The following is a 27,757-nucleotide window of genomic DNA, read 5'->3' as shown; positions in this document are numbered from 1 at the left end:
CCCCGCCCTACTCCTGTTTTTTGTGACACTGATGTGAGCACACATACCACAAAATAGCAAGGCACATATGATAAGGGGCAAATTTGGGTTGACATTTAAAAGAGAGGACATACATTCTTCCCTGTCGTGGCACTGAGCCAAGAGCACATTTGGGTAAAAATGCACATAACAATACTCAAAAGGAAAGCAGGCTTCCTCAGGTCATCTGGCCCTGCCTCTCTAGTTCCTGGTTCCCTCTGGTTTTAGTTAGAGATGCCCTATAAGGGTTTGGTTGCAGAAGTGATTCATGTGACTGCCCTATGTACAAGCATGGCTTCTGGTAATGGAACATAAATGCTCATCCCTGCTATCCTCTGAGCTGCCTGGCACATAAAGGTATCTAGAGAGATGCTAGAGAACTCTCTAGCAGGGAAGAAAATAGGTCACACAGAGAAGTGCATCTTAGCACACATGATGAGACAGTATGCAGTCTGCTTCCATGTAATGCCAAGCTCAACATGAAACCCTGGTGATGCAGTTCTGGGGTGCCAACACTTCTAAATAACTGGCTCCTCTGCAGGGAGATCCACTGCAGTGTCAACAAGTCCCCACTGAGATGAATTTCCTGAAAGGAACAATCAAGAATGTCTGTCCATGTGACCTAGTGATGTCACTTCTCAAAGTGATGTGCAAGGGGACATTTCAAAGGCAGAGGGAAGGCGGCAGTGTAATATAATAATTGTTAAATCAATCTTAAAGATGCCCTGGTTGGTGGTTCCTTCCTACTAAGTCTGAACGCTGACCTGTGTTTGTGTTACTTTGATGAACTACTAAGCAACAACTAAAAATAACTGGGCAGCTCAGTTTTAGAAACCTTACACGAAAGCAAACTGGTCCCACGGTGCTTACATTACACACTGCACTGACCACCATTCTCTGGAAATTCAGAACAGCATCTATAGAACTAGAGAAAGACTTAACGCAGACTCTTTGTGGCTGGAAAACAAGAGACCACATGTCCTGCACAGCTCTCAGAGTACCTGTAAACCACAGACCATGCAGGGAGGCAGAGCCAGGTCTTTTCACAAAACCACTACCACAATGACTGTGGAATGGTGAAGAGGGTGAAGCAGGTGAGGAAGGAAAGGTGGATACCATGTTCCAGCTCAGGGAAGCTTAATGCTGACAGTGAATAAGACACAGAAGAGGACAAAGTATAGCCTGGAGAAAATGCTTGAAACCAGGCCACACTGACAAAAGCATGTGGGCTTTTGGAGCTTGGGAAAACACAGCAGTTAAAAATGGATTTAAGTGAAAAAGAAGGGGAGGGAGAAACTTAAACTGAGAGTGAAAAAGAATATCTTAAATGTTCCTATTGGTAGACACTCATTTACGGTACACATATATGTGCAGTCTGGATATAAGAAACCACTGCAGAGCACCAATGCTCTACCAGAGGTCAGAGTTTGTTTAATTTAATTGTTTTTGAGACCACATATCAGTGAATAACTGTGGCTAACCTGGAACTCACTATGTAGACTAGGGTGGCCTCAGAGATTTGCCTGCCTGAGTGCTGAGATTAAAGGCATGCACTGTCAACAACAGCATGGGGCATGGGTTCTTAAGAAAACATGATTTCACATGAACATCTTGACTTTCCAGTTTCCCAGACATTAACATCAACCCCACCACACTGAAGTCCTCACCAGTACACATTCACCACACTTGCCCACTCTTCAAACATGGAGGCAGATGTCCATAGCCTCCACCAGTCACATGAGCCCTCATAGGCAGCCAGCAGGAGTCTCCTCTCACCATTTCCAAGTCAACAAGTCATTTTCAATATCATCACTCACCTCGGCTATGTAGCATTTTATGTGATCAGTCTGACATATAACCGACTCAGCTTGCCTCACTGGCTCAAAAGGAAATGAGCCACATATGCTGTGGCTACCCTGTTGTGTTAACTGTAAAGACCAGTACCCACCCCCCATCCCAGATTCTAAATTCCATTGCCTCATCTGTATGTCACAACCAGGTCAGCTGAACAGCAACCCAGGGGAATGACCCAAGTCTCTGGCAAATATATAGCTAAGTGCAGCAGGCATCTCATGTATATGGATTTGAATATTCTCCTTTGGGAATTCTGCAGGCTAGCAGAATGATTCACTGCACCAATTCAAATGAACTACACCAATACACACAAGGCCCAGAGAAGAGGTTACAGTGAAAACAAGGAACTCAAAGCAGTCTCCTCTCAATGTCTGTTTTGCTCTCCCGAGGCACCAATAAGACACAGGGATGTTCTTCTGTAGGTTTCACTACTTCCTGCTCCCAAGTTAGACAGTCACTGAATGTCTTGGATGTACACCTAGAAGAAACTGATTTGCCAATCCTTTGGTCACTAATAGGAATACAATGTACAGGGGCCACAAAACCAACAATGATCATTTGGAACTGTCCTACTCAGAAGAGGTTAACACAGCAAAGGAATTAAACTTCAATTTCACTAATTCAAATTTAAAACTTGGTGGGGAAGGAGGGCCAGACAACTGAGTCAAGGTGCTTGCCTAGCAAGCCTGGCAACCTAACTTTGAACCTGAAACTAACTCATGTAAAGGTGGACCAGGAGAAACAACTCTACAAAGTTGTCTGACCTCCACATGTCAGACATGTGGCATGTACATTCCACACACAAATATACACACAATAATAACAAAAATTTGAACTTAAAAATTGAAGCTAGGGCTGTAGCTCAGTGACAGTGCATTTGACAAGCATGTATAAAACCCCAAAATCTCAAAAAACATACCAACAAAAATTCTTAAGTTTAAAATTTCACTCAATTCAATTATCAGAAAACTTATGTGTTTGGGACAACTTGGATATGAATTTAATTTTTTTTCAACTGCTTTATGACATCTAAATACAGATAGTGTTTCTGGTGAAAACTGAGTGTGCAAGCCCAGCTACACTGTGGGCTACAGTGCACTCTGAGGACTAAATATGAAAAAAGAGGGCTTAGCAGTTCTAAGTGCTTGTTATTCTTACCGAGAACTCTGTTCCCAACACCCATAATTTTAGTTCCAGATAACTCCCTCTTCTAACATCTGAGGGCACCAGGCACACATGGTACACATACATACACACAGGCACTCAAACATACACATAAAAACAAAAGTGGGTGTGGTGGTGCACATCTTAAATTTAAGCACTCAGGAGGTAGAAGCAGACTTATCTCTGAGTGTGTAGCCAGCCTAGTTTACATAGCAAGTTTCAGGACAGCTAGGGTTACTTAGAGACTCTGTCCAAAAATAGAAAAAAAATCGTAACCCCCCCCAATTCTAAAAAAAAAAAAAAAAAAAAAAAAAAAAAAAAAAAAAAAAAAAAAAAGGAAACAAAGTATCTCTTCATGGTGCTTGTATCCTGACTATGTACTGAGATGTTCTGGATATATTAAGCTCAATAGAAAAAAATAATTTCAGTTTTTAAATATGGTTATAACAAAGCTAAAATGGCCTGGGAATGTAGTTTAGTTGGCAGAATGCTTATCCAACATGAACAAAAGCCCCAGGTTAGATTCCAAGCAAGGCACACACCAGATGTTGATAATGTACACCTGTAATCCCAGCACTCTGGAGATGGAGGCACAAATGGGGATCAGAAATGCAATATTGACACTTTGGTCTCTCTGTGACTATGCATCCACCACATGGTGCTCAAGGTTCTGGGAACAAGTGATGGCTGAGTGCCCATCCCTTTAGGCTCAGGAACACCAGGAAAAGGAACAGAGTACGTAAAAGCTAGAAGACAGAGAGGACTGTGAAATGCCATCTTCAGGGCACAACACAGTCACTGCACACATGACCCAGCATATATAATCTCACAGCAGTTTCAACTACCTTCTCGGGACCTCCAAAGGACTGGAACTGTCAAGAAGCAATCATTGTTTAGGGAGGGGATCATGGGGCCCCACCTCTCCTTGCTGAACAACTGGCTACAATGGATTCTGGGGGAAAAGTCATTGTCATTGTCCAGGTTCCAATAGATAGCACTAAACTCATGGTCACACAGTCTCAGATAAAATCAGTGGATCACAGGACAACAAAATGAAAAGAATGTGAAAAAGGGGCTTGTGAGAAAAAGGAGTTGACAGGGGTGGAAGGAAATAAGGGTAGAAGGTGAGGGGAAAAGGAATGCATTACATACAAACATACATACATACATACATACATACATACATACATACATGAAACTATACAAACTACTACAAAATGTCCAAGGTCATCTCTGCTACACATCAAGTTTGAGCTGCATGAAACTGTCTCCCAAGGAAAGAAACAGAACTGAAAGTGACCCTTCTCAGTACATCCCTAGGAAGCCAGCACTGAGAGCAGGGATCTGCACTCTCAGGAGTCTGCTGACATCTGCTGGACACCCTCACACAAAACTAGTCCACGAGAAACAACTCTCTCAAGTGGATTTCATGCTCGATCTGAGGGACTGAAACACGAAGATGAGCTGGCTTGCCAAAAAGCTTTTTAATTGATGTGGTAAAGAGGGGATAAAGAGACTTAGTCTTCAAAATCCCAGAGAAAATATGGCCTGCAGTTACTAGTTGACAGTGATGAGTGGCTGTGCTTAACTGCTTCTGCCCACCAAAGGGCTTGTGGTTGCTGGGTCCTCCCATGTCCACTGGCCCACTCAAGGCACACTACTGCCTGGCTGCCCTCCTGCCTTCTCCTCCCTATCTCACCACACTCTCTTCTTGGTGCTCTGCCTTACAACAAATGTACTTTCTTTCCAGCATTCACATCATTTGTTTTCCTTTTATTCTGCTTAGAGCTTGCTATGTAGTCTAAGTTAGCCCTAAACTCATTGAGATCCACTTACCTCTGCTCTCTGAGTGCTGGGATTAAAGGAGTGCACTACCATATCTGACTTGTTCCTGCTTTTGCTAATTGCTGTGCCATGTCTACTAATTCTACTTCTTTCTTTCTCCTCTAAGCTGTTTCATTCTGTTGGCTGATTTTATAGTTTCAGCCCTTACTTTTGGGTCTCTGGTTCATGCTGAGTTGACTTTTATATATGGTTTCAGACCAAAGTCTAAATTCATTGCTTTGCCCTGGACAGTAAATTGTGAAATGTGCATTCCTTCCCACTGGATAGTTCTGGCACCCTCATTAAGAGCCAACTGCCCACAAACCCTTGTCTCTATTCTACCCTACTGACCTATGTGCCTGTGTTCTTGTGCCAGTACCACACCATTTGTACTGTGGTAGCTTTGCAGTAAGTCTTGAATTAAGAAGTTTGGTCCTCCAACTTTTTTCTGGCTATTCTGGGTCCCTGGCATTTCCATATGAATTTTAGGATGCATTTGTTATTTCTGGGGGTGGGGGAGGGGTGGGGAGAAGCTAGGTTAGAGTTTTGATGTATATTAAGAGATATCTGCCTGAGGAGACTGACCAGATGACATTATGTCTAGCTTTCCCTTTGCTGTGGAGTGGTGGGGAATATTATTATAAGGTGTGTTACTTTTGTTTACATTGCATTTGTTTAACTCTATGAAGCTGTGTTATTGTGCCTGAAGGTCTAATAAAGAACTGGCCAATAGCAAGGCAGGAGAAAGGATAGGTGGGACTGGCAGGCAGAGAGAATATATAGAGGGAGAAATCTGGGAGGAAGATAGAGGAGTCAGAAAAGGAGGACATCAGGGGCCAGCCACCCAGCTACACAACCAGCAAGCCACAGAGAAAGAGCAAGATTTATGGAAGTACGAGAACAGGAAAAGCCCAGAGGCAAAAGGTAGACAGGATAATTTAAAATAAGGAAAGCTGGCTAGAAACTAAGTCAAGCTAAGGCTGGACATTCATAAGTAATAATAAGCCTTCATCCGTGTATGAATTTATTAGGGAGCTGGCTGGTGGGCCCCCCAAAAAAGAGTGAAAAACAACCAACAACAGTGGATCTCAGAGGTAACTTTCGAAGAATGGAATTTCTTATCTAAACTTTCTTGATACTGGGAAAGAAGACTGGGAACAGAAGGTACTAGAAAAAGCATGAGTCTATAGAGCTTAGATAAAAGCTATTTAAGTCCTGGACCTGACACTTAGATGCCACATGACCTAGAGTCAGGTATTGACCCATTCCATATTCTAGTAGGTCATCACAGAAAGAACCAGGCACTGCAACTCATAATGCAGTGCTATGTGAGCACAAAGCCATCAAGAGACCCTCAAAGAGGTAAGGTCTTCCCTCAGCTCCTCTTTCTATTCCTTCAGGGAACTGCAGAGACTTCCCTTGAGTTGGAAAGGACCCACTGCTTCCAAAGGCTTGGTGGCCAACTCATGACTGCCTGTCTACAGTTGCATGGGCAAATCCTCTGAACACAACTACATAGTGAGTGATGTCCTTTGGATTCCTGTGCGCCAAACATCCCCATTCAATAAGGATACAGGCAAGGACCTACCTACAATGGGGTCCAAGTCTGACCCACTCAAGCTACAGAGTCAAGAAGCCTCAAGCAATGGAAGCACTAGGAGGCAGTAAGGCAGGAGAGAAAGACAAGGTCAAAGCTCTAATTGGTAAAACTAAGGAGCACTGGTTTCTAACCAGGTTCAGCAGCCTTCAACAATGCGCAAGTAATTTAGCACAACTCCAGATGTCCGCAGAGACAGGGATGTAGGTAACTGGGTAACATGTTGACACAGATCAACAATCAACTTTTACCTCTGAACTGTAGGTGCTCTTTCTGACTTTATGGCTTCAGATGTGACTGCTTAGCTAGTATTCTACCAGCTTCCTTTTTCCACTTTACCTCCTATCATAGACCCTTATTTGCCCATTGGACAGGTAAAAACTCCTGATATTGCTCCATCACCTGTCTGGGACATTGAATCTGTGGAGTAGACACCTGCATGCTAGCATGAATGGAGCTCTGTAAGCGAAGTTATGGGTGAGTGTGTTTGTGAAGCAGGATTATAAGCTCCTCAGCAGGGTTATATCCACCATGGAGAGATGGACCAGTAATTAAGAGCACTGGCTGCTCTTGTAAAGGATCAGGGTTCAGTTTCCAGCACCTACATGGTGGCTCACAATTATCCATAAGTCCAGGTCTAGGGTATCCAACGCCTTCTTCTGACCTCCTTGGGCACCAGGCACACACGTGTTGCACATATATACATGAAGGCAAAACATTAATACACATGAAGTAATCTAAAAAAGAAACAAGTTCCTCAGTATCAAATTTCAGATTAGTATTTACCATTCACACACCTGGAAATCCAAATGAGTTACAACTAGGTCAGCATGGAGGAGAGGAGATAAGTTCCCTCTATACCAAGCGATAAAAAATGAACAGCCAAGTAGCCAATGAGCTCCCATGGGTACACTCACTCCTCCCTGCCAACTAATCTGGCCTGAAGCCTGTGCATCCTTGGGAAAGGACAGGAAGAAAGACGTAAAACTCAGTCCTGTCCTGACTTCTGATGACACAAATGCAACCAGCATGCTTTTCAAGGTCATGTGACTTGTTTATAATATGATATCATATCATCTAGTGTTTGGAAAGTGACTGTGGATGCTTGTGGTGGGTTTTCAGGGGCAGAAGTGGATGTGTGTGAAGAGCTGGGTTCTTGGCTCTGGCCAGAGCAATGCCCCAAGTCACTCTGTGCTGATCCCAGTCTGCTCCATGGCTGGCTACTGAAAGGACCAGTTCTTTTTTGACCCACAAAGTAATTCGATGGTGGGGCAAACTCAGGATCTCGCTCAGCCCGGAGTTCTGACTGCTTCTTCGACCAGTATCCAAAGGAAAATTCTAGTGAAAATAAGAAAGAGTATCATTAGAAACAACTATGAACCAGTTTAATTTACTGTAATTATTTTTCAGCTCTTATATGCATTTAAAAGCTACCACAGATTCTCTAAGAACAAGGATAGCAACAAGAAACCCAGCTAAGAAATGGAGTAGCTTTACAACAAGGAAAGATTAGAGTAAGGTTCTGTGGAGAGGCTGACAGGCTCTGGACCACACTGCCTAAAGGGTACTACAATTACAGAGAAATGAAGCAATTATTTGTTGGTGTTGACATGGTAGGTGTTTCACATCAAAGCAGTCTGTCATTTGTTGAGTTCTGGAGGACACAGAAGGGACTCATCCACTTTGAACAGTGGCTCTTAGATATCTCTTGTCAGCTCCAACAGCAGGAGCTAATGTTCCACTGAACATCTTTGAAAGAGGCATAAACAAAGTCTGCTGCAGGGAAAATGGTGGTGGGCACCTGGAGAAAAATTACAGAAAGATGGGCATGCACAGTGAAGCTCAGGTAAACTTTCAAACAAACATAAAGGATGGCTAAAGACAGAGTACTTCAGAACACCAAACCTCCATCACACTTGAAAAGCAGTTCCTGAAAAGTTATATTCCAAATTGTAAAACCACACCTAAAAGTATGGATTTAAACTTCCCAAGTCCTTTTTAGAAATTTACTCTGTGGACAGGATGCCTTTGTAGATGCTGGTCTTTTGTGATCACATTTCCCCATTTCCCTGTTTATAAACTAGTGTCCAGTATGGAGAAGAAACAAGTTTGGAGTCCTGGAGACTTCCTTAAGCCTCAGGAGCACTAAGACTTACTATAGGGCTGATGGTGTAAGGCTCTGGATTCCATCTCTACACCATAAAAAAATAAAAACAATATCTCACCAGAATCTCACTTTGATTTAAAACAAAAACCACCTTTACAAGGGCCTCGCTAGGAAGTTTTCACACCTAAAAGCCCCTCCCTACCTTTTCCTCGGTCCCACTCTCGGATGTGTGGCACTCCAGGCTTGGTATCCTTCCTCTCCTGGATGATGACTTCTACCTTGCTGTTCTGGACCACAGGCGGTGGAGCAGGTACAGCCTTTGGTTCTGATGGCGAAAGCTCAGTAACATCTCCATCTGGTTTTGTAAGGAAACAAGACCTTATTATCATGGCTTAAAATTTTAGCATACTAAACCAGGAGGTGGTGGTACACGCCTTTAATACCAGCACTCAAGAGGCAGAGGCAGGCAGATCCCCAAATTTGAGGTTAGCCTGGTCTATAGAGCGAGTTCTAGGACAGCTAAGAATATACAGAGAAACCCTGTCTTGAAAAACCAAAAATAAAAAATAAAAATTTAGCCGGGTGGTGGTAGCACACACCTTTAATCCCAGGACTTGGGAGGCAGAGGCAGGCGGATCTCTGTGAGTTTGAGGCCCGCCTGGGCTAGAGTGAGTTCCAGGAAAGGCGCATAGCTACACAAAGAAACCCTGTCTTGGGGGGAAAAAATTAAAAAGTAAAAAAGTAAATAAAAATTTAACACACTACTTTTGAAGTAAAACTAATCACTAGTGCTAATAAGAGCAGCAAGTATGTCTTACTAGACAGGAGTGAAGTAGTTTGACAATACTTATTTCTCTATGTGAGTGGGTGTAAATGCCATAGCACATGTAGAGGTCAGAGGACAACTTTGTGCAGTTGGTCACACCTTTACCTTGGATTTTTATCACATAATATATGCAGTTATCAAAACATCACATGGCACCCCCCAAATATGAGTAGTTTCTATGTTTCTGTATATATTTTTAAATTTAAATTTTAAAACCTTATTTCTTATATATGTACACAGCCAAACTTTTAAGTCTTGGTTTACTAAACTGTCATTATAAGAAGCAACTCAATGTGTTATTTATTAATATCCTTGTCTATTGCCTAAAAACATGAGACTGTCATTCTGAAACATTCTGATGACCTGAATCTGAACCAGGGATCTCACAGAGAAAGCAAAAAACAAATGACTGAAAATTGTCCTCTGACCTCCATACCTGTGCTAGGCAGATACTCATCCACACTGACTCATAAGCCACATATAATAGTAAGTAACTAAATGGATGTATCTAACAGCAATAATAAAAACTGCTCCTGGTGGTACTTCAAAGGCACATGCTATTTAGAGATAAACTAAGTTGCGGATTCCTACACTGCAACCCTATTGGTGACACGTCAATAGATCTAAGATTTCCCTGTTCAAGTCAGAAATTTGAGTCATGTTATACCTCCGTTTTCTTCTTCAGCCCCATCTTCCTTTGATTTTTTCATTTTTTTTTGTCGAAGTTTGGCAAGTCTTGCTTCTAACATAGCCTTTCGCTTTTCTTTTATGTTTTCTCGTTTTATTCTTTGATCTGTTGTCTGGACAGAACAAAAAGTCAGAAAATTATTTACTCGAAGTCAAATACACAACATTTCTGTTTAAAATAATGAAATAATTCTCTTTAAAAAGTGCTAATTAATTTTTACAGCAGCTCTAAGCAGTTCTCCCCAAGTGCCTATGAAAAAGAATGTCACAGACCTCTGATGACTTAGGAAGCTTAGTGAGAACTCACAGAGCACTACTGAAGCCTCCACATGGAAGAAAACAATCCAGTTCTCTTCTATTCCTCAATCCCTTAACACAACTTCCTATTTCCTCACCCAGATCATCTAAAAATGCCATGTTTGAAACTAAATCTAAAACAGCAGAGCTGAGGGCTGGAATCAGTGGTTAAGCATATTTGCTGCTCTTGCAGAGGACCCAGGTTCAGTTGCCTGCACCCACATGGTGGCTTAAAACCATCCATAATTCCAGTTCTTGGGGATCCAATGTCCTCTGCAGGAATCATGCATGCATATGATACACATACACAGATGCAGGAGAAGCTTACACACAAAAAAATGATAAAAGGAATAATAAAATACAATAGCAGCGCTAGCTAGATGGCTCAGTGAGTAAAGATGCTCGCTGCAATGACGCAAGCTTGGCAACTCGAGTTCAATTCCAGGAATCAACTCCATAAAGTTGTCCTCTGGCCACCACACATGCCATGACATACACACATTATACACATATATACTACTAATAAGAACAAAACAAAACCCAGCAAAGTACAGGTTACTTCTAAAACAGATGCAATTTTAGAGTTTGAAAACCCACAATAATTTGATAGTTACCTGTATGCAACCAACAATGGCATTCTGAATATCAATTTTCATTTTATTTACTACATCTTTTTATTCTTCTCTCATATAAATTCATCCTGACTGCAGTTTCCCCTCTTTCCACTCCTCCCAGCCCCAAGCCCAACTCCCTTTTCCCCAGATCCACTCCTCCTGTTTCCCTTCAAAAAAGAGCAGGCCTCTTATGGATAAGACTAGGCACAAACCCTCATATCAGGGCTGGGCAAGGCAACCCAGTGAGAGGAAAAGGGTCCCAAGAGCAGGCAAAAGAGTCAGGGACACCCCCCACTCTCACTGTTTAAGAATCCCACAAAAAAACACCAAGCTAACAACCATAATCTATACACTGAGGACATAGTTTGGACCCACACAGGCTCTGTGATTGTTGCTTCTGTCTCTATGAGCCCCTATGAGTCTTGCTTAGTTGATTCTGTGAGCCATGTTCTGGTGCCCTTGACCTCTCTAGTTCCCATTCTTCCTAACTGTTCCTCCCCCTCTTCCAAGGGGCTTTCCATGCTCCAAGGGGAGGAACCTAATGGAGAGCTCCAATTTGGGCTCTCTCTCTGCCCAATGTTTGGCAGTGGGTTTCTGGATTTACTACAGTTTTTAAAGCATGGCCCATCAATAAAAAAATCATTCAAATCCATAACAAAAACTTTAAATTTAACTTTTACCTGTTCACGAAGCATCTCTAAAGTTTTCATTTGCTTGTTTCTCAACTCTTTGTCTCGAGCAAAGGCAAAATACCCAACACCAAGTTGCCGGGCCTCTGAAATAAAAAAAAAGATAAAAAACAAAAAAGTCAAACAGCTTTATTATTTACTAAGTGACAAAAACATAGACAGGCTACTCGGCCTGGCTGTCTCTCTTCTCTCTGGGAACGAATTCTTGAGCTAACAGACATGTTAGGAAGAAGTTTCTTAGGCTATGGACGAAGAGGATGGTTTCACCCCTAAAGCCGTCTCACCACGTCAGAGTTGCTGCTCTGTCAGCACCTGGCTTTGTGCCTGCCATTGGCTAGAGACTTTTAAAAAAGATTTTAAAAGCTACAAAAACAAAACAAAACAAAAACCACACACACACAAATAAAAACCCCTTTCCCCCAAAAACCACAATACCATTTTCCCGAATGTCTTCATAATGAATGGGCCCCATTGGCTTTTTCAGGGCCTCTCTTTCTTCTTCCTCCCATTGCTGGCGCTGAAGTTCTTTCCTCATGTCTTCAGATAATAAAGTTTTTTCATTAGCAGGACTGACGAAACTAGTAGAGGAATAGAAACCTATGTTCAGGAGAGTGCCATGAGACAGTTAACACTTAGTACAGTGGTTAGATCATGGTAAGTAACACCATTTGGAACAACAACAGCTCCTACAGAGGTTTCTGACTAAGAAGTCAATACAACTGTTTTAATTTTTTTTTAACATTCATGTATTGTGTGTATACATACACGGGGCATTCATGCACACATGTACATATGTCATAGCATGCATGTAGAGGTAAGGAAACAACTTTTAACTTTCAGGAGTCTATTTTCTCCTTCTACCATTTTGGGTTCCCAGAACTGAACTCAGGTCATTAGGAATTAGCAGCAAGTACTTAAGCCTGATGAGTCATCTTGCTGACCCTATTTTATCATTTCTAAATCAATTACTAGACTTACACATGAGTATGATAGGTTCTTGCCTCAGTGTTCAAGATAAATGACTTTCCTTTCTACACTTGTCCTGGTTGACATATGGAAGGTGGCCTAGCCAGGAAGGATAAAACACTGGACTTCTCTGAATGGCCTCTTGTCTGGAGACATGGATATTGCTAGGGTTCCTCCTGTCCCAGTAGGTGGCCATGGTTTGTGTTGTGGCCTCTATGTGCTTACTCCAGGCCTACCCACAGGATGCCTAAGATGGGAGGGCTCACACAGGTGGAGCTTCACCAGTACTTCTCAAATAAAGGCTGACTATATGGAATTTTAATCACCAAGATACTTTTGAATATTATTCCTTTGGTCCCATTAGAAATGTAGTCATGAAGCCTTTGCTTCAATATACAAAGACATATAAATAAAAAGTGAATAAAAGCAAGTGAGCCTTCTCAAATCCCTCTGTCCATAAAGACTGGTTTGTTAGCTAGGTTTGGGCTCATTCTCTATTTGCAATCTAGATCAGACATCCTTCCACTCAACAGTCTACTTGTCCCTTTCAACAGTTACAATGCACATGACCAGAACAGAGTGCCTGCCTGGGAAGCTAAGTCAGAAGAATCACTTAAAGCTAGTTCAAGGCCAGCCCAGGGAATAATGTGATTCATTCTCCCCACTCCCCTAAAAAATGGGTTTCAGAAAAAGAAAATCAATAAATAAATGATAATGACATTCAGGTTGTTTCCTGAGCACAAGTTATGAGCGTCTGGACATATTAACCGCTAAAGGCTTCAATGTATAGTCTTACACATTAAAGATCTTAACAGAGCAACAAATAGTCATTGAGCAGCCTCTCTAAGACAATCCCTGTGGCTGCGTTCCAAACAAAGGTCACATTTCACACTTACAGTCTTCCCTGAAGATTTTTATCCATCTCCAATAGATCTGGTAAATCCTTTCTCATGCATCGCCGGGATCGGCCCAAAGAGTCCACATAATCCACCCTGAAAGTGAGAAGTTGGGAAGGCACTTAGTACAATGGGCAGATCCCTATGTCAGGGAGTTGGCACTTAAAGAAGTAATGCCATTACAGACCTTGTTACCAAGAAGCTGAGGGACCATTAACACAGAGAAAAAGCTTCTTAATTAGCAGATGACATCCAATAAACTGATTGTGCCCTCCACAAAAACTTCAGTTTTAGAAAATGGAGGAAGGAATTGATCATTTATGTCTCTGATTTCGAAGACAAATTACCAATACAGAAATTGCTGTGACATGGAAGAACTCATTTGAATATAGATGAGACAACTCTAATGGTGTATCTGCATTTGTCCACTGGACTATGTACCCTAGATTTTCATTACTCCCCTCCACACAGTGCACTGAGGTCTTACTTTCTATTACTGCTCTACTACTAATTGACACATTCTTTCCAGCAATCTTAGGAGTTTCTTAATGTAAGTCTTGGTATTTTTTGGACCCACTCTAAGAAGAAGACAAACTATATACTTTTTTTCATCTTTGCCCAAAGCAGACAGTAGGGACAGGGCAAGCTGGGCATCCAGTAAGGTTAAACAAAACACTGAGACTTCCTAACAACACAAAGTATGGGCAGGTTTTCACAGAAAATATCTCCTTTGCACTATGGTGCAATAGATTTTTCATATTTGTTATCACAGGCAAGGAATCCCCCATAGTCAGGAGCAGAGTCCACGACACACAATTAAGGCTGTGAAGCAAGTTAGCAAAGCAACTGAAGGTCAGACTCAGCTAGCTCTGCTATTGCTTGCAATTTCTTTCCTCTCAAGGGATGCCAATTTCCTTGTTAGCCCATGTTTTAAAAACAAACGCTTGGGAATCTACTGCTATAGTCCTACAGACGGCTGTCACAAGAAATCAAACCTATAACTAGATAAAACAGCATCTTTTTTTTCTTTTCTTTTCTTTCTTCCTTTCTTTCTTTCTTTCTTCCTCCTCCTCCTCCTCCTTTTTTTTTAAATGAATGGGGGGGGGCATCTAGCCAGATGGTCCATGTAATTATTTACAGTATTTTTGCAGAAAGATTTTCCACCACCTGGAATTTAATTACCAAAAGGATTTATATACAGTCACAATTCTGGAGCTTAATTCAAAAACAAAAAAAGTGTGGGAACTGCTTGCTGTTCGTCTTACTGCACCATATGGTGTCATGCAACACCTTCAGTTGCCCTCCAAACTCCTCAAATTGCTGACAAATTGCTTGTAATCATACAGGCATTAATAAGAAAAAAATTAAGACATTAGACCATTCAAAAGAGATGAGAGTTCTGCCTTGAAAAGCAATCACAGCTATTCTGTTCTGGAGCAAGCTTCCAAAACACATGAAACGCCAGCAAAGATTTACAGTAGTCAGCAATGGCTCTAGCTCATCAGCAACTGCTTACTGAGCAGTTCCAGCCAGCACAAACCTGGAAAAACTGGGTGATCCAAGGAGGGCTGAGTACCCTAGCTCTACAGGGCTCTAGGAGTATAGGCGGGGTGTATGCCAGAACACACAATTTAGGCAGATTATAAAAACAAGCAATCCGGGCAGTGATGGTGCACACCTTTAGTCCCAGCCACTTGGGAGGCAGGGGCAGATCTCTGTGCATTCAAGGCCAGTCTGGTCTACAGAGAGAGCTCCAGGACAGTAATAAGGCCTACAGTGGATCAACTATAAATAAAGGGTAAGACACAAAAAATAGTTCAGATGAGGAAACAAATATTTAGACTACAAATGGTACAGAAAGGCACAGAGAGGCTGTGTTCTTCTCTGTGGTTCCATGTGGCATACAGCCACATGCCTACCCTCACAAGAGTCTCTAACTTTAGATTTAAGTTATTTAAAAGGTAAGAAAGCATGGACCACAGTGGACACCTTCTATATTATGAAGACAAAGGTTCTCTGCCATCTACAGTAGCAAAATCTTCTCTCTTTATGCATAAATACCTGTCTAAAGGTGATAACAAAGGCTAAGAAATCCACGAACAGACCTAAGCCGCTTCTAAGAAATCCCCTAGAACAAGAATACATGGTCAGGACATCAGTGATATCTAAGCAATGGCAAGCTCTGCAGATGAATGTCTAAGTGACATAAAAGACACTGTAATGGAATTTGCACTCTGATCTGTATAAGGCTGAGTTCTTTCATCCTTTATGTACATACAGGTAAAATTCAGGAAAATGTCAATGATGGAGCTCTGCAAAGTATCTGCTTATGCTCCCAGAATGGAACACACTTGCTTCTAGGAGAGAATTTAAGAGAAATAGTTGTGGCACTGAAGCACTGCATCTCTACTTTTCATGGAAGGAAGCTAGGCCTCAGAGAGACTGCAAATTTATTAGGTCCACACTGGCAGAAGGCAGTACTGAACCCACACCTCAATACCAGAAAACAATTTAGTTAGAATACAACTTACTGTGCCTACCCTGCCAGTTTCTTTTGCAGGACTCAAAAGGGACCACTTCCCAGGCCCTGACATCAGGACACCCAGGTAAAGCAGTAGCATGGTAAGAGGGGAGCAGGACATTGATGCACTTCCCCAAGATCCTTGGGCCTGGCACCACACTGGGCACAGCAGATGCTCAGTTCTTACCTGCAGTCACTGATGTTACCTTTGCACTGGTGCACTTAAATCTATACAACTGATACACTAGCTTATCCCAACTTAGAGGAGTGTGGTTCTTGGGAGACAGAAAACCCAGGCAGAATAAGAAAAATGATGTGAAAACCATGAAGAAGAATGATTCTCAAAAAGTCAATGCAAGCCTGAGGGGATCACTCTGATCTAATCCCCAATATTACCCACCATTCCTCGCTGGGGTCTTGGGGAGGAGGTATGTCTTTTTCAGAAAACTCTTCATCATCTCTCTCTTCTGCATTTCGAGAATCTCTAGTGGCACCGAGCACCTCCATTTCTTTTTGCTTGTCTATGATCTTCTGTGTGAAATCCACAAGGTACATATCCTCCACTTCCTCATCTAGGGCACAAAAATCAATTTACAGATTCTTTACATTAAAGAAAAAAACTATAGCTGGAACTAAGAAGTGGCCTCACTGCCTGACTGTTCACCTGGGACAATTTACAAAGACACAGCCACCAAAGCACCTGATAGGAAGCTTTAAATAGGTCATCTAAAACACAGACCACAATACACTTTTAAAAGCTTTGAGTTTCCTGCTGTGTCATCAACACATTGTGTAAGTAATAAAACCATTTAAGACAACACAGCCATACGATTTTGAGCAACTCACAGCTAACAACACATAAGAGAAGCAGAACAGCATTTCTCCCAATCAAGATAGTGGACCTTTCTTGCTTTGGTGTGACAGGCCTTTCTAAACACTTAAGTTGCATCATTTAACTCTTACACTGGTGTGTAGTAGGAAGTGCTTGAAAGGTCCTAACACAGGTAAAGAATGTCCTCTGAAGCTGAGGCATGGTGTTCATACCTTTAATCACAGTGCTTAGGAGGCAGAGGCAGGTAGATCTCTGAATCAAGATCAGCCTGGTCTACATAGCGCGCGCTCACACGCACACGCACACACGTCCTCTGAGTCTTTTTCACAAGTGGACATCATTTTCAGCCTGGGGTCAGGTTCTACAGGGCTGGAATCAACATGTTTTTTTTCCTGAGGACAGAGAATGAACTACAACAGACACTGGGCTCCCTGTTACCAAGGCGGTGGTGCTATCCCCCTTTACAGTGTTATACTGGAGACAACTAAGGCTCCAAGACTTACCCAGTTCAGACACACAGGTACACTACAAGCATCAGGAGGTGGGCCTGCTAGCTTTGACAAAACCCAGTGTCCACAAGCACACTCCTTTCGACTGAATTACTGTTTTCATTTGATTTTAAATTACACATATGAGGAGAGGAGCGCACGGGAGCGCAAGTGCCCTCAGAAGCCAGAGAGGACATCAGGTCTCCGGAGCTGGAGTTACAGGCAGTTGTGAGTTGCACAACATGGGTGCTAGGAACCAAATTCTGTTCCTCTGTAAGCACAGCATCTCTCCAGCCTCTGATTCTATAGTAACAATAAAAATTTGAACCAAAGAAAAAAAGAATACAATAAAAAGTTTTCAAAGCCACATAGCATCTCAAAAGGGAAGAAGTACATTCTCTGAGAGGTGAGGTGCAGATGTCTACACCAGTGAGGCATCCTGGAGATGACCACCTTGTTCCTCTTCTGGAGTCCAGCCCTGTCACCACAGCCCCGACTTTGTGAAGGACTGACTCTGGACCCCCTGAGGTGCGGAAAAGCCATGCCATCAGAGAAGAAGTAAAGGATGGCCCACACCCACTGCTGGCTTGTTTGCCTGGCAAGGTGGAATTGAGCTCCAGCCCTCCCCGCCTGAAGATCTGCTCTTACCACTCTCCCCTACAGGACCCTTTCTCCAGCTCATCAGGTCAAAGCCCATTTTCCTCTAGAAATAATAAATTAGTATGATAAAGGAAAGAGGCAAGGAAAGGGAAGAAATAGAGAAATTTCCCAACTGGATAAATGTAAGAGAACTAAAAATTAAAAATGTGAGATGATGCTGGGTGGTGTTGGTGCACGCCTTTAACCCCAGCTCTCGGGAGGCAGAGGCAGGCAGATCTCTCAGTTCAAGGCCAGCCTGGTCTACAGAGCGAGATCCAGGACAGGCTCCAAAGCTACACAGAGAAACCCTGTCTCGGAAAAAAAAATGTAAGATGACTTAGTAGGTAAGTACTTGCCACCCAAATGTTAAGACCTGAGTTCGAATCCCCAGACTTACATAAAGCCTAGTATACAACACATCCCAGTGCTCCTATGGCAGCTAGATGGGAGGTAGAATAGACCCCTCAGATTCTGTCTCAAACAAGGCAGGAGGTGAAGATCAACACATGCTACACACCCATGCTGTGGCATGAACATGCCCAAACTCACACATACTAACATACACAGTCACACACATCATACACATAAACACACACATGCATAAAAATGCAATAAAGTGCCGGGCGATGGTGGTGCACGCCTTTAACCCCAGTACTCAGGAGGCAGAGGCAGGCAGATCTCTGTAGGTTCAAGGCCAGCCTGGGCTACAGAGTGAGTTCCAAGAAAGGTGCAAAGCTACACAGATAAACTCTGTCTTGAAAAACAAAAAACAAAAACAAAATGCAATAAAGGAAAAACATGAAGTTTAAAAAAAAAAAAAACAAAACCCATCACAGAAATAAAACTGGAAATACAGAGACAACAGGAAAAGGGGCAGTATAACCCCAAGTGCCTACATGGGACCATAATTCCACACACCTTACCTTTTCCATACACATGGCTGTCCCTACATGCAAGGCTGGTCTATTTAAACTGTTTCCTGGTGCTGTGCCTCCTCCTCCAGATGAGATCTGCTGTGAGGGCAGCAGAGCTGGTTCCCTATACTCTCCTGTCCCTTCCTGGCGACTAACAAGCTGCCTGGCACCCAGTGAACCATCAGAATATTACTGAATATTTTCTTGTCTCTATGTAGCCACTGAAAGTTTTGACTTGATTTTTTTAATTTCTCCCTCTTAGAATCATTCATAGAAGTAATATAATACTGAGGAAATGTATGAAATTATAGACAATAAAGAAATATAAATAAACTTTTGTTTACCTGGAAAATCTCCTTTAGTCATCTTTTCATATAATTTGGCCTTTTCTTCCAATTTTTCCCTAGAGAAAAACGGACAAGTATTAGAAATGGTTTTACAGCTGTCTCTTCTGCCACCAAACTATCAGCCTGACAGTTGCCACCTCCCATGAAGCCAGTCATGAAAAAATGGGCACAGCATGTGCCGATTGCCCTGCCCTGAAGAGACCTCAGACCCACTTCATCTACTTCATTAGTGCAAGCAGGACCTAAAGCCATACCTGGTACAGAGTAACTGCTCAATAAATATCTGATGAGTGAATAAATGGGATGCACTAAGTTAAGGCTCCAACAATCTAGCTGCTAAATGCAATTTAAGTTACATGTGAAAAGAGAGATGTACCTAAACAACATTTTTTTCTATTAAAATCTTCCAAAAGGATCACCAGATTCAAGGCAAGCCCTTTGCCAGTGTTTTTAGACCAGAATCCTGGTCATTTGTGGCTTATTACACTTTTTTATACCAACTTATATTTGTTAAAAATATAACAATATCTATTTAAATGTCACAAATAATATACTCACATACTAATATAAGACAACAACCTTGGCATCTCAACAAAGCAGCCTCTCTGCTCACAAAATGTTGGTGGCATTTAGTATGTAGTGACAAGCTAAAAGGGCCAGAAATTCTCTAATTGCCTAAAAAGAAAAGCCCCAAAGAGGCTATCTGTGTCATGATCTCATTAATTACAATAAGAAATTTAGCTCCTAATGGGACAAAGAGACTACAAAGTCACATGATTATGACAAGTTACTTAACCTTTCTGGGTCTTAGTTCCTATAGACTGATAGAAAAGCAAATTCTTTTTATTGCTTCTATGGGTTGTCACAAAAATTAACTTGATAACACAAAGTAATGTCGTCTTCTCATCTTCACTGTTATGTAAGTTAGCAAGGCGGTTTTGTGTGTGTGTGTGTGTGTGTGTGTGTGTGTGTGTGTTCCTTTGGGTGCCCATGTATGAGTATGCATGTAAAGGCCAGAGGTTGACCTCAGGTGTCATTCCTTAGGAGTTAACCACCTTGTTTTTGAGACAGGGTCTCTTAGTGGGACCTGGAGCACCCTAAAGAAGTTAAGCTAGCTGGAGAGTGAGCCCCCGAGATCTGCTGTCTCTGCTCCCCAGCAGTGGGATTATAAATCTACAACATGCCTCTAACTCAGGTCCTCATGCTTGTACAGAAATCACTTGACCAACTGTGCCATCTTCTCAGTCCAATGAATCTGCAGAGTTCTTATGTGTACAAAAGCAGATGGCTATTACGGAAGATGTTATAACTTGGAATTCTCCAAGCACAGAAGACTGCTGCTGCCTTTTCTATACAAAAGAATGCTAGCTAATAAACAGAGAAAAACCACTAATAAATCAGCAGCAGCAAGGCTTACCAACAATACAAACCACATATGGAAATATATCAATGAGCAAGATACTTAGTCTCAAAATTTCCCATCCCAAGTTACTATTAACCACATAAGAGAACGGGCATCTTCATAGTAGAGAACTCTACCAGACTTTTTCTAACCAGTGATCAAACTCATTATCAATAATGACTCAAACTGACAATTATGAGCCTCTGGATAAGATGCCCTGTAAGACACAAAGACTACGCAGTATTCTTAACAAAAAACTTTAATGTAACTTCATTCAGATATGAGACATGGCAGAAAAAAACTCACCTGGACAGTTTAAAATGTCAGCAGGATAACTGACAATGAAAGGGAAAAGAATTGGAGAGATTTGAGAACTAAAGGCATGAATGGAATTTAATCTTTGAATCCTGATTTTTTTTTCCCCCTAATTTTTCAAGATAGGGTTTCTCTGTTATATCAGCCCTGGCTGTCCTGGAACTCACTTTGTGAATCCTGAATTTTGACAAAACCTACTTAGGACATAGTTGTGCTGGGACAAGTGGTAAAAATCTGAACTATGAGCCACACAGTAGTATTAAATATTGCAGTATAATATCCTTGTTCAGATAGTATATACTAAAGCATTCACAGGTAAATTATCATGACACTTAAAGTCTTCCTCTACAGTTGTGGGGAAAGGACAGAGGAAAGCAAATATGACAATATGCTAATTAATGAATTTAGGAGACAGGTAGTAGAATGTTCCTTTTACTCTTCTTTTAATTATATTCTTGGTTTAAGGGGAAAGTATGGGGTCTCTAAATAATAATATCCTACCATTTAGTCTAGAACACACTACAGGACACTTCTTTTATTTAAAAAAATAATTTTTTAAAACTTACTTTACATTCTGGTTGCAGTTTCCCCTCCCTCCTCTTCTCCTAGTCCCTGTCCCCTACTCCCCCTCTGTTCCCATCCCCCAATCCACTCCTTTTCTGTTTCTGTTCAGGAAAGGGCAGGTCTCCCATGAGTATCAACAAAACATGGCATATCAAGTTGCAGTAAGACTAGGAACCTCCCTATGTACTGAGGCTCCGCAAGGCAACCCAGTATGAGAGTAGGGTCCATGGGCACTTCTTAAGAATGTGTTAAGTTGAAGATGTGGCTCAGTGGACAAAACCATGGGATTCCTTCCCTAGAAATACAAGTTTTAAAATATTGTTGATATAGGCCAGGTGGTGCCAAGCCTTTAATCCCAGCACTCAACAGGCAGAAGCAGGTAGATCTCTGAGTTCAAGGCCAGTCTGATTTACAGAGTGAGTTCCAGGACAAGCAGGCTATGCAGAGAAACCCTGTCTTGAAAAAACAAACAAGCAACAACAAAAAAAGTGTTGCTATAGCTTTTTCTTTTTCTCAGGCTGCTGGAAAGATGGTAGACATTCAGACTGAGTGTGCTTACCAAAAGCAGCCCATGGTCTTTTAAAATAAGAAGCAGGGTCTACTGGCAAGGAAAGGCCCCCTTAGTACTTACTGCAAGAACATCAGTCTAGGCATCAAGATGCTCAAAGAGGCCATCTAGGGCACCCAAACAGACAAGAAATGCCTCTTCACTGGTAACATCTCCATCCAAGAGCAGATCCTGTCTGGTGCTGTGACCATGATGAAGGTGCAGAGGACCACTGTCATCTGCTAGAACTAGATCCTCTATATCCAAAAGTACAATCGCTTTGAAAAGGATCACAAGAACATATCTGTACACCTGTCCCCTTTTCGGGAATGTACAGACCAGTGACACTGCACCATGGGAGGGTGCAGGCCCAAGTAAGGCAGTATAGTTCAATGTGCTCAAGGTCACCAAGGCTGCCAGCATCAAGAAGCAGAACCACAAGTTTTGAGAGGATGCTGGTCAACTCCCAGAACAAATAAAGTTATTTTCCAAATTAAAAAAAAAAAAATTTTTTTTGTTGATATATTAAGTGTGTGCTAAAAGTATAAAACAGGACCCTATTTCATCTACTAAACTGAAAATTTTTTTCTTTTTGTAAGACAACAGATATGTGTAAATTATAGCATTTTTAGAAGACAGCTGGCCCTTCATAGCTAGAGTCCATATCTCCAGACTCAACTAAAGGAAAGAAACAATATTCCAAAACAATGTTATATTGTTGCTAATATGTACTGTGTATCTGTCTGTACAGCTTTTCCTCCTTGGCATTATTCCCTAAACAATACAGAACGACTATTTACAAACCATTTACACCATATTAGGCATAGCAAGTAATCTAGAAATGACCTGAATGTTTTCACAGACCACACACTATTTTATCTATTTTGAGCATCCTTGAGCTTTGGTATCTGAGGAAGAGTAGGATCCTAGAACCAACCAACGCCCCTCAGATATCAAGGGACACTGTATTTATATTTATAGAGTATTTGGCTAGAAGGATGTCTATCAGATCTGTACATCAGGAAGAGTAACAATCTGGATGTCTATTTCTTGGTTTGGTAACTCCCCTTCCAGGTGTAATACCTAGCTTTGTCTAAAGTCTTCTGCTCCTCAAGCTTCTGTTCAGCATCCTTCTCTGCTCGACTGGAAACACCAGCATTCTGCTTGGTCCAGATACTTGGCTTCTGGAGAATGAGTAAACAGAATAAAATAAAACCACATGATCACAAAGCAATCTCAACTTGTGCACATCAAAAAGGAGAGAAAGTCCTTAGATCTCAGGAATGATCAAAGAACTACTTATTCTGACAGCTAACTTACAGCCTACAATAGGTGTGACATGCACACGACAAAGCTGAACCTGAAGAAAGTCCTAAATCACCTAAAGAATTTCTTTCTGAACTTCACAGAGTCGCTTTCTCAAATGACTTTATCCATGACTGATTACAGCATCATTCAATATTCTAAAGAATATGAGCAGAATACAAAGAAATAGATTACTACCTATAAAAAATTTAAAACACTTAAAATCTTTTATATTCTATGTCTATTTCTACATTTTACAATTGTTTATCTCTGTTTGGACACAAAATACATGCTAATCTTTCATGAGAATGTAAACAATCCACTTATTAATAGCATGTTAAAAAAGAACTTGGGGACTGGAGAGATGGCTTAGCATTCATTATGAGGGCGGGCTTACTGCTCATGCAGAGGACCTGAGTTCAGTTTCCAGCACCCACATTGCTTGGCTCACAACCACATATAACTCCAGTTCCAGGGAATTCAACACCCTTTTCTGGTCTCTCAGGGCATACACACACATGACATATGTATACATACAAGCACACACACAACACACATATGTAAAGTAAATCTTTTTTAAAGAATATTGTAGTTGGAAATTTCTCTCCAGCTTCTGCCAAGTCCTGCCAGTCCTGGAGCTCACTTATAAAATAAACACACAGACTCTTACATTATTTAAACTGCTTGGCCATTAATTAGCTCTGGCCTATCATTATCTAGCTCTTACTCTTATATTTAGCCCATTTCTATTAATCTATACTTTGCCACGTGGCTCTTGGCTTACTGGTACCTTACATCTTGCTTGTCATGGTGGCAGCTCCAGGCAGTGACTCCTCCTCAGCCTTCCTGTTCTTTCAATTCTCCTCCCTGTTAGTCCCGCCTATACTTCCTGCCTGGCCACTGGCCAATCAGTGTTTTTATTTATTGACCAATCAGAGCAATTTGACATACAGACCATCCCACAGCAGAGTATAATAATCTTACTAATTTTAATAGTTAACAAAATTTATGATGTAAATGTTTATGCAAAAGTCAAGGATTTTTTTTTCTTTAACATTTACTTATTTAGAGATAACCACTGACACTTTTCAAAAACTTAAAATATAATGCAATTCTTCCATGTTTGGAATCAGTAGAGATATTTTTACCTTATTAGTTGTCTTTGGTTTTCCAAGAACTCCAGAATCTTTTAGAAGTTTTTCTTGTTTGAATTCTTCTTGTTTTCGGAAGAGCTCAGCCTTAAGATCTACCAACTAGAATAAAACAAGAAAGTAAACAAAGATTTCAGCTTTCTGAATATGGACAAGAAACACAAGTCTAAATCTAGAACACCATACAAAATTAAACAGCATTGGGTTTCATTGTAGTTTTGCTACAAATGGAGTTCTACTCCAACTTTCATCACTCAAGGCTTTTTTCTGCCAAGGGGAGGACATAGTAAACAAATGAAATCTACATGTTCAGATTCAATTAATTTCTGAAGCACTTTCTGTTTGTGGGACACATAACCAGAAGTACAGGGTCAAGTTTTACCTATTTGGTTTTTTGTTTGTTTGTTTGTTTTGTTGTTGTTATTTTTGCTTTTTTTTTTTTTTTTTTTTTTTGAGACAGGGTTTCTCTATGTAGTCCTGGCTGCCCTGGAACTTACTCTGTAGACCAGGCTGGCTTCAAACTCACACAGATCCACTACCTCTGCCTGCCAAATGCCGAGGAGATTAAAGGCAAGCGCCACCACTGCCCGGTCACTTAGTTTGTTTTAAAAAGGTTAATTAAATTTAACTGAATCACAGGGTTTGAAAATAGGATAGGGGAGCACAGGCGAGGAGAATGGGGCAGCTGGGCAAATACTTGCACCTACTTCTCAGCTGTATTGGTCTTAACAGTACACGTAGGGAAATTATATAATGGCAAGTGGTTATATGTACAGCCATTTGTAAATCGGACACTAGTGGCTGACAAGGAAAATAAAATGAGCTCAGGGGCTAAAGAGATTAGTTAGCAGTTAAGAGCACTTGGTGCTCTTGCAGAACAATCAGGTTAGGTTCCCAGAACCCACATGTGGTGTACAGCCATCCATCCATAACTCCAGTTCAGGGGATCCAATGCCTTCTTCTGGCTTTTGAGGGCACTGGCACATGTGTGTTGCACATACGAAGGTACAGGCAAAACAGTTATACACAAAATAAATCTTTTTTATGATTCCTTTTATTTTTTATGTGCATTGGTGTTTTGCTTGTGTGTGTGTGTGTGTGTGTGTGTGTGTGAGAGAGAGTGAGAGAGAGAGAGAGAGAGAGAGTTACAGACAGTGAGAGAGAGAGAGAGAGAGAGAGAGAGAGAGAGAGAGAGAGAGAGAGAGAGAGAGAGTGTTACAGACAGTGTGAACTGCTATGTGGGTGCTGGGAATAAACCAGGGTCCTCTGGAAGAGCAGCCAGGGTTCTTAACCTCTGAGCCATCTTTCCAGCCCCATAAATCTTTATTTTATTTAGCCAAAAGTTAGGCAATTTGTTCTGAGGTAATAGAAAAACAAGCCTTTTGCAGTCAAACTAAATAACCTGGGTTCTCACCCGACAAACCAGTACGTAAACTGGGGAAACCAGGATTCAACTTTGGGTGTCAACTTCATCACCGTGAAGAGAGACCATTAATAGCATCTACATCTTAAAGCACTTCTGAGGACGCAATGGCAGCATGCTTGTGAAGCCCTGGTACAAAAATGTGTACAGTATTTACAAGTTTTCTGCTCAAAGTGGTTAACAAAACTCCTTACATCCTGTCATCCCATACGGCCCCGGGGAAACCCATCCCACAAGGCACTAACTAACTTGTCTGGGTCCTGCTAGGAGGACCCGAGCTACTCTGGAGTCCCGGGGAATCGAATCACACCCCAATGTTCTAGAAGGACTTTGCTGATCTCTGGACTGGAGAAGCCAGGGAGGGCACACGTCCTTCCTCCAGGTCCCCTGCGGACATCCCCGGCTGGGCTGTGGCTGCGGACCCGCAGGATGCACCCTGAGATCTCTGGGAGGACGGCTTCCGGGGCCTGTCTGCGGGGGCGAGCCTAGTCCGGGTGCCTGACGAGGCCGGGTTCAGGGTCCTGAGAAGAAGGAAGCTGTCGACGGTCCCCGCGGGGAGAAAGCCAGTCAGACGGAGAGTCCAGGCCCCCCTGACCTGGGTAAGGCAACAGTTGGGTCGCCATTCTGACTGAGAAGAGCGGGGGAAACGCGGAGCACGTAGCTAAGCCACACTCGAACTCACCGAGGAGGCTGTAACGTCCAAAGGCTTTTTCTTTCGGTCCATGGTCCCGCCAGGCCGCCCGGTCCGAAGACCTAGCCGGCCAAAGGTCTCTGTCAGGCCTTAGGAACCCGCCCCGCGGCGGAACCGGAAGTGTCTTCGTAGCGACGCTGAGTTTGCATAATTTCGCGACACAGATTTACGATCTCGGCGCCATCTTGAAAGCGTCAATATGAGGTACCGATCCGCTTCGTCGCCATTTTGAGAAGGTCAGAGGGTGCCCTAGGGTTGAAGTTGATCGTTGTGGTCGTCTTGAAGAGTGCAGAAAGTGAGGCGAGAATGGCTAGTGTTGTCGTCGTCGTGAGACGGATGGAAAATAGCTTTCATTGCAACAGATATCACATTGAGTGGAGGGTCCCGAGTGATGGAAAAGAATGGCGCCATCTTGAGGAGGGCTAAGTAAACGCAAGTGTCTTCGTGAAAACAAAGGGGATTTAGTAAAACTGGAAAAAAAATATTATTTGAAAACGGGCTGTGAAAAAAAAACCTGCCTGTTTATTTGCGTTTTCTTTGGTGTTTTGTTGTTGTTGTTGTTGTTGTGTTTTGTTTTTTGTTTGTTTGTTTGTTTGTTTGAGACACGGTTTTACTACGTAGCCAGCTGGTTATGTAGACTTGGCTGGCCTCAAATTTGCAACAATCCTGCCTCTGCTTCCTAAATGCTAGTATTACAGGTGTGAGCCACCATGCTCAACAAAATATTCGATTTTTAAATATCTACCTATCTGTCTGTCAGTCCGTCTGTCCAGCCATCTGTCTATGAGACAGCGTCTCACTGTGTATTCCTGGCAGGCTTAGAACATGTTTTGTAGACTAGGCTGGCCTTGAACTCACAAATACCTGCCTACCTCTTTCTCCCTAGTGCTGAGATTAAAGCTGTGTGCCACCACAACCAGCCTCCAGAATACTTTATTTTTGAAATTGCTGTTTGAACCGCTAACTTATTAAAAGAATTTTGACCTGAGATTAGAACAGAATTTCCAACGATTTCTGAAATGGCCCTAAACATGTTTTTGCTGTATCTCTGCAAAGCAGTGTTCTCAGCATTTATGATG

At 42.0% G+C, this 27,757-nt stretch overlaps 2 protein-coding genes and 1 pseudogene across 4 annotated transcripts in view; 1 reads left to right on the top strand and 2 right to left on the bottom strand.

Annotated features, from left to right (window-relative positions):
- Positions 1–3,162, bottom strand: part of C3H3orf20 (chromosome 3 C3orf20 homolog) — a 58,694-nt gene extending 55,532 nt beyond the window's left edge. For all 3 annotated transcript variants that reach the window (XM_037203921.1, XM_037203922.1, XM_037203923.1), the window contains exon 1: positions 1,836–3,162. The gene's annotated coding sequence lies outside the window, so the exon portion shown is untranslated. The remainder of the gene's footprint in view (positions 1–1,835) is intronic.
- A 4,051-nt stretch (positions 3,163–7,213) lies between these two features.
- On the bottom strand, positions 7,214–26,802 carry Ccdc174 (coiled-coil domain containing 174). The gene is made up of 11 exons (XM_028854908.2): positions 26,670–26,802; positions 24,562–24,666; positions 23,192–23,292; positions 19,278–19,336; positions 16,461–16,632; positions 13,540–13,635; positions 12,113–12,255; positions 11,669–11,763; positions 10,058–10,190; positions 8,767–8,919; positions 7,214–7,795 (listed from the first exon to the last, which is right to left on the bottom strand). Exons 1-11 carry the CDS (start codon positions 26,709–26,711, stop codon positions 7,500–7,502), a joined length of 1,395 nt encoding a protein of 464 aa, XP_028710741.1. The 5' UTR covers positions 26,712–26,802; the 3' UTR covers positions 7,214–7,499.
- Positions 22,073–22,556, top strand: LOC114681420 (annotated as a pseudogene).
- Positions 26,803–27,757: the final 955 nt, after the last annotated feature.

Source organism: Peromyscus leucopus, chromosome 3 (genome assembly GCF_004664715.2).
Source record: "Peromyscus leucopus breed LL Stock chromosome 3, UCI_PerLeu_2.1, whole genome shotgun sequence".
NCBI lineage: Eukaryota > Metazoa > Chordata > Mammalia > Rodentia > Cricetidae > Peromyscus > Peromyscus leucopus.
The sequence above is the reverse complement of the archived record's forward strand: the minus strand, read 5'-3'. Positions and strand labels throughout refer to the sequence as shown.

Bases quoted from the DNA above. Each gene is read 5' to 3' on its own strand.
- Ccdc174 (XM_028854908.2), bottom strand. From the start codon at position 26,711: ATGGACCGAAAGAAAAAGCCTTTGGACGTTACAGCCTCCTCG. The intron at 19,337-23,191 runs GTATTACACCTG...GTTTTTCTCTAG, and splicing joins AAGACTTTAGACAAAGCTAG to GGAAAAATTGGAAGAAAAGG. The intron at 11,764-12,112 runs GTATTGTGGTTT...TTTTTATTTCAG, and splicing joins TGAAGACATTCGGGAAAATG to AGGCCCGGCAACTTGGTGTT.